Source organism: Microtus ochrogaster, linkage group LG5 (genome assembly GCF_000317375.1).
Source record: "Microtus ochrogaster isolate Prairie Vole_2 linkage group LG5, MicOch1.0, whole genome shotgun sequence".
NCBI lineage: Eukaryota > Metazoa > Chordata > Mammalia > Rodentia > Cricetidae > Microtus > Microtus ochrogaster.
Genome location: NC_022031.1, coordinates 19,149,849 through 19,160,677, shown reverse-complemented (window position 1 = coordinate 19,160,677; position 10,829 = coordinate 19,149,849). Strand labels below are relative to the sequence as shown.

The window sequence follows — 10,829 nt, the reverse complement described above, 5'->3', positions numbered from 1 at the left end:
TGCTGTGTGTGTGCACGTGTCACAGTGTGCCTGTGAACGTCAGAGGACAACTTTTGGAAGTTGGTTTTCACCTTTCACCTTGTTTCTTCTGTTATTGTGCTATGTACCCAAGGCTGATTGGCCAATGAGCTTCCAGGCAATTTTCTTTTGTTTACCTCCCAGTGTGTGTGTGTGTGTGTGTGTGTGTGTTAGAATGTTGAAATTACAGATGTACACAGCTGTAACCAGATTCTTACGTAGAAATGGGTATCCAACTCAATAATGTTTCTCTGCCTACCACTTTTACCCTTTGAACCAGGTCCCTGTTAATACATTTATTCAAAAACCAGTTGTTAGTCTCGGGTTGTGTGTGTGCATGTGTATGTGCAAGGACATGTGTACATGGAGCACAGAAGCAGACACCAGTCGCCTTCCTCAACCACTCTCTATGTTAGCTTTTGAGACAAGATCTCTGACTGGACCCGAAACTCATCAATTCAGCTAGACTGGCTGGCTAGTGAGCTCCAGGGAACCCGCTTGTCCCCACACACTTACGGACACACTCCTCCATCCCTGCCTTTTATGTTGGTGCAAGGGATCCAAAATCAGGTTCTTATTCTTGTGTTTGCAGTAATTCTTTTAAAGGACCATCCCCCAAGAAAATCAAAGTAACTTTTCTCTCTAGCATCTGCACCTTTTCTTCTTCATTTCAATTTTAGTTTTCTTCCCCATCAAGACATTGTTTCTTGCCTTTTACCTTCCTTCAGGAAGATGTGGATTACTTTAGACCTGGACATTTTGGTTTTCTGATTTTACTTTTCAAGTTGGAAGTACCAATAACCCTGGAGATTTAAGCTGGCTTTCCAACTTTTAATCTTCAGTATAAACAATTTAAGCTAAGTTTTCCAAAATTAATATTAATTTAAACCATCTGTCCACCATCTGCTAATGTGAGATGCAAAATCAGAGTTTCTTTGTGTTCCGTAATCAGACAGTTAGGAAAATACATATACATTTATAAAATGAATTTAAATTTTCTAACAAAGGAATTTTTCTGAAAAGTTATCTTGAAGGCTATGAACGCTCGGAGAGAAATTAGAGTTGGTTCAGCGTGATTTTCTGTAAATGAATGCCAAGTGTCACCAGGCATGCAGCCTAGTTCACAGGGATCCGAGTGTAGAAACAATACCCTTTGCCATGTTTTCAAAAGAGAAGAGAACGCTGTCAGAAGTAGATGTAAAATATTGATTTTTAAGAATTTCAGTGCTTGCATTTGTCTAAAACGTAAATGTCAAAATGAGGCCTATGCCTGAAAAGATACAGTATAAAATAATTTTTTCTGCCCATTAAGTTTGAAATTAGGCCAACCATTTTAATATCTTCCTTGCCAATTATTTCATTTTTCTTCCCTTTTATGTAACAGACTGCTACTATTAGTCCCAGAATTCTTAGATAACCCATCAGTGCTTTGCCAACCCAATACTCTTATTTGCTTTCTTTATATTATTTCCTTGGGAAGTTAATGCTACATAATTCAAAATAGTTTGATAAATGTATTTTTGAACATATACCTAATCACCTTGAAGTCTTACACACAATAAGTCTGGCTTTTAGATAATAAATGAGTTTTGCTGTTTAGACGTCAAATTTGATACCACATCGACATAGGCCTGGGAATTCAAGTCAGTTGCTCAGTCTATGGAATATGAAAAAAAGCTGATTTTAAATTAATTTTCTAAAATTATAAGGTTTCAATCTCCTCGTGCAGGCAATTCTCCATCAGATTTTGGGCTGAACGTCACTATGGAAGCATCAGTTGGGAGCTGAATGGGCAGTCAGTGTTTTATCTGCTGAGAGAGAACACCGTGTGTACTCAGTCCCCTTTATTAGGGAGATTTCTCTAGCAGTTGACACTGATGTACAGTAGAGCTTCTCTGGGGTGACATTTAAGGAAAATGATTCCATTGCACTAACACACAAAATCAATTAGAAAACTATTTTCTGGTGCAGGTTTTTGAATTTATGAGGTTTCTCATAGTAAGCTGTACCTTTCAATTTCTTTATTAAGGTGACAATTGTGTCCTATGAGACTTTTGGGGATGACAGTCATTTGCGTGCCCTGCAAGAAGCACACACATCAGGGACAAGGGTGGATGACTTTGTCCTTCATTTTTTAAATGAGCTCTATCACAAACTGATCATCAAAACTGTGTATTCACAGACCTTTTCAATAAGTTATATTCAAACTGACGGGGGCTGGGGACAGGCAGCTAAGCTTATTCCATGGTGGCTGTTTATTACAGAGTTCAAAAGCATAATGATGGCTAAATTATTTAGGCAGGCAATATTTAAGTCAGTGTGAGACTTCTTAGAATTTACGGTTCAGATATCACAAGTGAGCACGGATTGATTGCTTTTGTTTGTTAGGTTTGTGTGTATGTATGTGTTTGTGTGTGCATATGTATTCATGTATGCTTGTAAACAACAGAGGTTAACCACAGTTGTTCCTCGCTACCCATTTTTTTTTTTGAAGAGAGCTTCTCTCACCAGAACCTATGGCTGGCTGCCTGGTGTCTGCTAACCGGACAGGGAATCCATTAATCCCTTTGTCTCTTCCTTCCCAGTATTGGGATTTTAAGTACATAGCACTATGCAGCAAGCACTTTACCAACTGACCTATTTTCTCAGGCTTCTGTCTTTATAAAATAAAGGTTTTTTTTTTTTTTCTTTTTTTTTTTTTTTTTTTTTTTTTTACAGGATGTTGTTGGCTGACCTCTAACTCAAGACTCTCTTGCCTAAATTTCCGAGATGCTGAATAAAACTATCCAGTCTACATGTTTTTGTTGAATCATTTTGGGCAACCTTCTCATAAGTTCTTAAAAAGAAAAATCTAGAAGTTATAATAATTTTTGTACTGCTCATTGGAAATTTGAGGTTCCGTATTAGAAATTATTTAAAAAGAAGACTTTGTTTGCAGCTTTAGTTTAGCTTCAAGTGCAACTAGAAAGGAAGCACTGGCTGCATCCTCTTTGTCTACCTAATAGAATTTCATCAGTTTTAAGATGTTAGGAATTTCCCCCATCAAACATTTATTGTGATTAAATCAGCACTGAGCTCTGGGCTAAACAGGAAGAGAGTCACTAACAGAAAAAGACAGAGATGGACAGGTGAGTACGTGGTAAAGCCTGGCTGTCTGAATTACACCGAGCAGAGGCACTGTAGATACCTGGGCCCTAGTGATGGGGTTCCTAATGTTGGATGATTTGGACAGGAAAGGATCTGAAGAGAAAGTGATGTGCAATGGGGATCAAAGGTCAGGTGAGAGAAGAGCTCTAGCAGAAAGAAGCGCAAAAGGAAGGACAGAGGCACAAAGGTATGGATGTGTGCAGGAATGTTCCAGCAAGGAGGCATATTAATGGGACTGTAAGCACAAGGCAGTTAACAAGAAGGGATGGGAGTGGACTGGATAGGGGTCTCGGGAAAATCATATGAAATGCTAAAAGTCTTTCTAAGATGCATGGCTGCTTTCATTTCCTTTTTTTTTTTTGAAATTGCAGTTTGTGCAATTGTCATTGGAAGAGATCTGTCAGCTGTCAGGAGAAAGAGTAAATTATAACAAAAAGTAATCTTGCCTGTTCATGGGTGAATTAAAACTAACCTCCTGGATGGTTAATCAAGTTGTCCTTTTATTACTCAAATGTTTATGGAAGGTTGTGTCTGATCTTCAGTGAAGTCATTACAAGCAGAAGGTAGCACTAGTCCTTTAGGAGTAGAATAAAACCTCAACAGATACAAAAATGGAGTAACCCCATGTAGCTTATCAGATCACCATGGCTTAAAACTAGAATTCAACAGCAACACTAATTCCAGAAAGCCAACACACACATGGAAATTAAACAATGCTCACCTGAATCATCAATGGGTCAAGAAAGAAATAAAGGGAGAAATTAAACACTTTCTAAAATTCAATGAAAATGACCACACAACATACCCAAATTTATGGGACACAATGAAGGCAGTGTTAAGAGAAAAGTTCATAACACTAAATGCCTACATAAAGAAGCCGGAAAAAAAAATCCCACACTAGTGAATTAACAAAACATTTCAAAACTTTAGAACAGAAAGAAGCAAATTCACCCAAGAGAACTAGATGGCAGGAAATAATCAAATTGAGAGCTGAAATCAACAAAATAGAAGCAAAGAAAACAATACATAGAATCAATGAGACAAGGAGTTGGTTCGTTGAGAAAAAAATCAACAAAATAGACAAACCTTTATCCAAATTTAACCAAAAGGCAGTGAGAGAATATCCAAATTAACAAAATTAGAAATGAAAGGAAAAATAACAACAGACGTGGAGGAAATCCAGAGAATCATCAGGTCACATTTCGAAAACCTGTACTCCACAAAATTGGAAAACTTAAAAGAGATGTACTGATATAGAAAGACATTCATACATACGGTACAATAAGGACACTCAGAGTCAATAGAGGAAGCTGAAGGGTCAGTTTCAAGACAGTTGGAAGCAACTGGATGCTTCAAGGAGAAAGCAGAGATCAGTAAGTCACCAAGACAGAATATTTAGGATAAACTTGACCATGAATAAGAGAAGATAACTGGGTTCCATTAGGGGAACTCTAGAAGATAAGTTGCTAGAGACAGCAAATGCAGGTAGCTTTCTAAAAATATCTAGGAGATAGAGTTGGACACAGAAGGATGGAAGGATGGAGACAAGGAGAGAGGGGAGAGGACCAAGGAAAGAGAGGGTGGGAGAGAAGTAGGAAATAACAGAAGGAAGGGAAGGAAGAAGAAAAAAGGGAAGGAAAGAAAGAAGAGGGAGGGAGGGAGGACGGGAGGGAGAGAGACTATTGAAACTAAAGCGCAAGCAGGAGACATATAATATGGCTCCAAGTTAAGGACAAAGATTCCAAGTGAAGAAATAATAGGAATGAGGACTTGTGATGTAACAAGGAGAGTCACAGGAACAGGTACGTGTTTTGTATTTAAAGCATTTTGAAAGTCTTAACTGAAATGAGCAGTTTAAATGCAGAAAAATTTCTCCAGACTAGTGCTTGCAAGGCCAGAGAAAAGAAATGATTATGTGGAGAATTCAGATGTTTAGAGTTGTGAATTAGTGTACCACATCAGCCCATCCGTTGGAATGAAGTGCCGTATGAAATGTCGTAGCTGGGAGTCTGAGACCAAGGGAGAGTAGGTATGGCAATTCTGAACTGTCTGCCGAGCTTCCTTACACTCCTAACGCCGCTCTGTGAAGAAATCCTTCATTCAAAACACATCCTAGCTCTTTTCATCAAACTCTTGCCAAATAACCCAAGCTGACCCAAAACAAATTGACAAGTCAGACCAGGAGAAAGGAATCTTTCTTTAGGAAGTAGTGGAGGAGCCTGTAACCAGGTTGTATGCATGACGATCACTGCACTCCCGCGAGCCATTCTTTTGTTTTTGCTCGACAAGGCTAGATGAATGTTGCACATGTTGCCCGTGAGGAAATGTGAGGCCCTAAAGAGTCAGCAAGAGTGGAAGCCACACGCAAAGTGTCCCACCTGAAATCAGAACAGTGAAAGTGTCGCCGTATTTCCTTTGCAGAGTCTTTATGAAAGCTAACGGGTCCTTTTGGAGCTTCAGAGTAATGCCGAGATAAGGAAGCCAGCCTTTTATCAGGGGAGGTTCACCAGGTCGCCTATGAAAAGAAAAGAAATCAAAGAAAAAATGAAATCACCCACGTTTTAATACATGCAGGTTATGTATCCAGTCTAAATAAAAACACAAGCACTGCACAGGCTCTCTCAGTTTAGGACTTCCTTGGTTCATGAGTTGTCATAGACATGGGCTTATAGGGCTTTCGGTTTCTGTGGATATTGGGTAGGTACTGCAGTTCCTTGCTTTTGTTGATCAACTTTTGATACCATTTTTCTTAGAAGGATTCCACCGCTGCTTGACAGCTAGCTAAGTCACAGTCTGATGGATTTATCATATGTCCAGTTTTCTATCACTATACACCTAAAGGGTCTGTGGCTAAGAGGATCAGTAGGTAACCAAATCGATTTGTAGAATGTATTTTGCAAAAGTGTCAGTTTGGTACAACGCTGAAAAAAAAAAGTTAATTGTCTGATTTTCCTTTTGTCTTTTGCAATTCATGCTGTAAATGTTACCTACTTAATCTAGTAAGAACTAAACTTGGTTATTTTATTTTTACAATTTTATTGTATGTATATGGGAAGTTTTGCCCACCTGTATATTTGTGTACCAAGTGACCAAGGAGGACAAAAGATAGCATTGGATACCCTGGAAGTAGAATTAAAGACAGTTGTGAGTCACCATGTAGGTCCTGGAAATTGAATTGGGGTCTTCTGAGAGAGCTCAAATGTCTTTAATCTTTGATCTTTCTCTTTAGCAACCACCCAACTTAGTGTTAACTAACATTTGTGGTTGTTGGCTATGTACTTGCCAAGTGTGATGGCTGATCTTGGTTGTCAACTTGACACACTTGGGAAGAGGAAACATCAACCGAGAAGATTCCTCCACCAGATTAGCCTGTGAGCATGTCTGTGGGATATTTTCATGTTTGCAAAGTAATGGGAGATAGCCTAGCCCACTGCGAGCTGTTTCCCATAGGTAGGCGATCTTGGAAATTGTAAGACAATTGGTCCTAGCCAGAAAGAGGGAGAGGAAGAAAGGAAAGAGGAGAAAGACCGATAGATGAAAGAGAGACAGAGACAGAGAGAAAGCCATGGTGTTGACGAATTAGGTCGGTAAGGTAAATAACCAGACCAGCTCAAGAATAACAGTTATTTTTTTAATAGTTGAAAAGGGGAAACTCACGCTACAAGAGTGGGAGGTCAGAAATCCAATCGGTCCGGCAGGCACTGCGCAGAGAGACAGCGCACCTGTGTCCTACCAGTTTTGTTACCTAGGCTACAGGTAGCCACACCCTAACTAGTGTGATTGGTTGATAGTTTCCCCATCACTATGGTCTCTGCTTCAGTTTCAGGCTGAATTCCTGCCCCAATACCTCTGAATGGTGGACTGTTGCAAGGGATTTTAAGCCAAATAAATAAGCCCTTTTCACCCAAGCTGCTTTTAGGTTAGCGTGCTATCACAGCAACAGAAAACAAACTAATATACCAAACTGCTATGTAATAGACCTAATATAAGATAGAATTAAACTGCTTATAAACCATGCATTTCAATTGCTGATTATTCAATTTCATAGACTTCCATATTTCATTTCTTAGTAGCATGGGGTGTTCAGTTACGTGGACTAGGTCATTTACCTCCCAACTGTATGCAGAAGCACTTAAATCTACAAATTTAGGGTAAGAGTTCATTACATCTTATTAAGACTTAATTGTATTTATGTATGTTAAAGCTTTAGGGTAATGGTGCACATGGAACTTGAAGGTTTTCAAAAAACACTTTAGTGAATTTTGCGCATTGAAAGGAGGTATGCTCTTTAGAATGAACAAGCCACATTATCCAATGTGTTTGTTTTCCATTCATCTGGTTGATCAAAGAGTTTAGAACCAGATGTCCCCTTGAAGGCTTTAGTGTGTTCCCTTGTTTTCGTGGCCAAAGAATCTCAGGTCTCAGATGTGAAGACATTTGCCTAAAGGTTAAGAACATTCTGTAAACTCTACAGCCCCACAAATGTATTTTCAACCACCCAGGAAAATCAGTCAATCCATGAACCCAATTAATATATATATATATATCAGCAATGAAGAGCTCTGGCTGCACTGACAGACACATGCAGTGAACACAGTCTACTGCAAACCCGAGAGCTCTTGCTGTGCTCCGGGTGTCAAATGTCACAGAATTTAGCTGCCAACATGAAGCTCTTTGTTATCAGCTGTCAATCGGGCTGGAATTACATAATCAGAAGAATGACAGTGAATTAGCTTGAAAAATCTGCTATGCTATTGAGAACAATAAAGATGCCGGTGCAGAGCACGTGGGAGATCTTGGAGGTGAAGTGCTTGCTTACTTTGTTCGAATGAGACTCTCAGTTTGATTCCTGGCACCACACAAAGAAAAAGAAACCCTCAAAACCTCGGTATAATTTTCCTGAGTTTTGTATTTTGTTACCATTTTATGAAGAATTTTTTTTAAAATAATGACTACAGTTAAGATTGTTTGTTAAATATTACTAATTAAGTAATTTTAAGCATGTGAAACATTCCTTAAAATACTATGAATTAAAAGTTTCTTGTTTTTTGATCTCTGACATTAGCAAACTTGTATTGCAAAATTTCTTCCAGTCATTTATCTATTTATCTAGTAAATACAATCTGATTTAAGATAAAAATAAGACAAAATAAATGATCCTTTTTTTTATCCTTGAAGGGATCAAAACAAATATCCAGAAGGACTTCAATTCTCTGATCCATCTGTGATACTACGTGCTTCATGCTTGTGATCAATCATAAATATTACTAGCTCAGATTTAATCAAAGGTCAAGATTATCATCATCTCATCAAGGGCTTTAATGCAGCTGTATTAACCTTATCAGATGTCTTCACTTCCCACATACCAACACAGTAGACTTAAACAAAATATAAGCAGCAGATCTTGCCATCGTGTATGTGTGTGTGGGGGGGGTTCAAAATAAAAACTCAGTTGCAAAAGAAATCAAAAGAAGATTTTGCATTCTCTATTTGAAAGACAGTTTATTTTATTACTAATATAGCAGACATGGCAGTATTTAAGTATATCTGCACAGACATGTGGAAACAAGCCATGTTGTAGAAAAAAACCTTGGATCTTATTCTTCATACCTTTTTCCTATTCTCTTTCTTTTAATTTTTTTTTTTAAAAAATGTTCGATTTTTACATAATTGCTTTAGCTATCCTGGGGTTTTTTTGTTTTTTAATATGAAGTTGAGTATTATTCTTTCAAGGTCTGTAAAGAATTATATTAGAATTTTGGTGGGGATTACATGGAAGATTGCTTTTGTTAAGATATCCATTTTTACCATGCTAATCCTACCGATCCATGAGCACAGGAGATCTTCTGATATCTTCTCCAATTTCTTTCATCAAAGACTTGAAGTTCTGGTCATAAAGCTCTTTCATTTGCTTAGTTAGACTTACCCCAAAGAGAGTTTATATTATTTTTGGCTATTATGAAGAGTGCTGACACTCTTATTTTCTTTCTAAGTAAATTTAACATTTATATGTAAGAGGGTTACTGATTTTTTTTAAGTTAATCTTCAGCTATGTCACTGAAGGTGTTTATCAGCTGTCGGAGTTCCCTGGTAGAATTTTTGGGGTTGCTTATGAATAGGATCATATCTGTCCCCATCTCAATTTGATATGCCATGCTTTGTTGATATCAATGAGAAATCTGCCTCTTTCTGAACAGAAAAGGAGAAGGAATGGATTAGGGGGAGGGCAGTGAGGAGGCAGGGGGAGGAAATGGGAAGAGAGGAGGGAGGTGAACTGTGATCAGAATACAAATAAATGAATAAATTTAATTAATAAGAAAATTGAAACAAAAGAATACATGTTTTGAGACATGGCATTACCCAGGCTGGCCTTGAACTCTAGTATGCTTTTACCTATACTTCTGAATCTCTGTATTGGGATTATGGGACTGAAGAACCAACTCATGGTTAACTCATTATTGTCTAGAATCCAGCTTTTCACTCTGTTCTGGGGTTACAGACACAAGTCACCACACCCAGCTTTTTGCATGGGTGCTGGAGTTCCAAACTCAGGGCTCATATTGATTGGACAGACACTTCACCCACTGAAGCATCTCCCCAGCCAGGTCTACCCAAAGTATTGGAAAAGAGAGCGCTCATATGAATAGAGCGGGACCCTCAGGGTAGAATTTGTTACACAACTGGACCAGGATCCTTTGAAGGTTTTAAGCATTCTAGTTCACAGCATCCTGTTTCAAAATACTAGCTCAACTCATTCCCTTGATCTCCTTTTACTGTGTCTGGTTTAATGTTGCTTTGTGAATACGATTTAGTAAGGCCTTTTGTCATATTCTAATTTAAAACAACTAATGTCATCTTCTATGCTGTCATTCAACCAAAAGTTGTATTCTTCATGGCAGCGCTTAAACAGGGGAGAGGATGGGATGCAGAAATCCAAGGGAATATTAGTTGTGTTCCGTATTACAAAGCCACATTAGAACACCATTTTATTGTTGCAGACATGGCCGGGCCATTATTTCTTACAGCTGTATCTATTTTGGCAGGAGTAAATTTAAGAATATTAAGCACTATGTCACAACTGTACACAGTTACGGGCAGAAAATAGGACTTGTTCAGCTTACAACCCATCCAAAACAAATAACAATCTATCTTTATTGTGATAATTGTAAAAACTATGTAAGGAAGAGAGCCATCACTATATTGGTACAGAAAGGCCTGGTGACACATGGCACAGGGCAACTACTGCTGTTTGTCCTACTCGTGCTCCATGACTTTGAAAATGAATTATTCGGTGCTCTCTACTGAGTGAGGACACAGGATGCTCAGTACCACTTGTGGCTAATCCAATCTTAAGGCTGGCCTAAACCTGGGCCTGATGTGTTGTATGAAGTTTAGAAGCCTACGGTATCTACTCTTTCTTTATCTCATTTTAATATTTCATACACTCTCAAATTAGTATTTAAGGTAATAAAACGATATGGCAATCATATTCACTTGGGATTTTTAGGTGTCCTCAAAGATCCAATCCAAATTCTTTGCACACACAATTTCATCAGCACCTGAGATTTCTTCCATAGGTGCTTGGGTACATCTTAAGATCTATGTAAAACATCAAGTCCAAGTTCTCTGAAAGTAAATACTGGAGAAAAATCCAAATACAGCAT

The 10,829-nt window shown here is 38.2% G+C and overlaps 1 protein-coding gene across 1 annotated transcript in view; it reads right to left on the bottom strand.

The window, feature by feature from the left end:
* Positions 1-10,829, bottom strand: part of LOC101986976 (25-hydroxycholesterol 7-alpha-hydroxylase) — a 170,168-nt gene that overhangs the window by 35,652 nt on the left and 123,687 nt on the right. Inside the window, exon 2 of the mRNA XM_026786728.1 lies at positions 5,544-5,680. Within this exon, the coding sequence (XP_026642529.1) occupies positions 5,544-5,680 (137 nt within the window). The remainder of the gene's footprint in view (positions 1-5,543; positions 5,681-10,829) is intronic.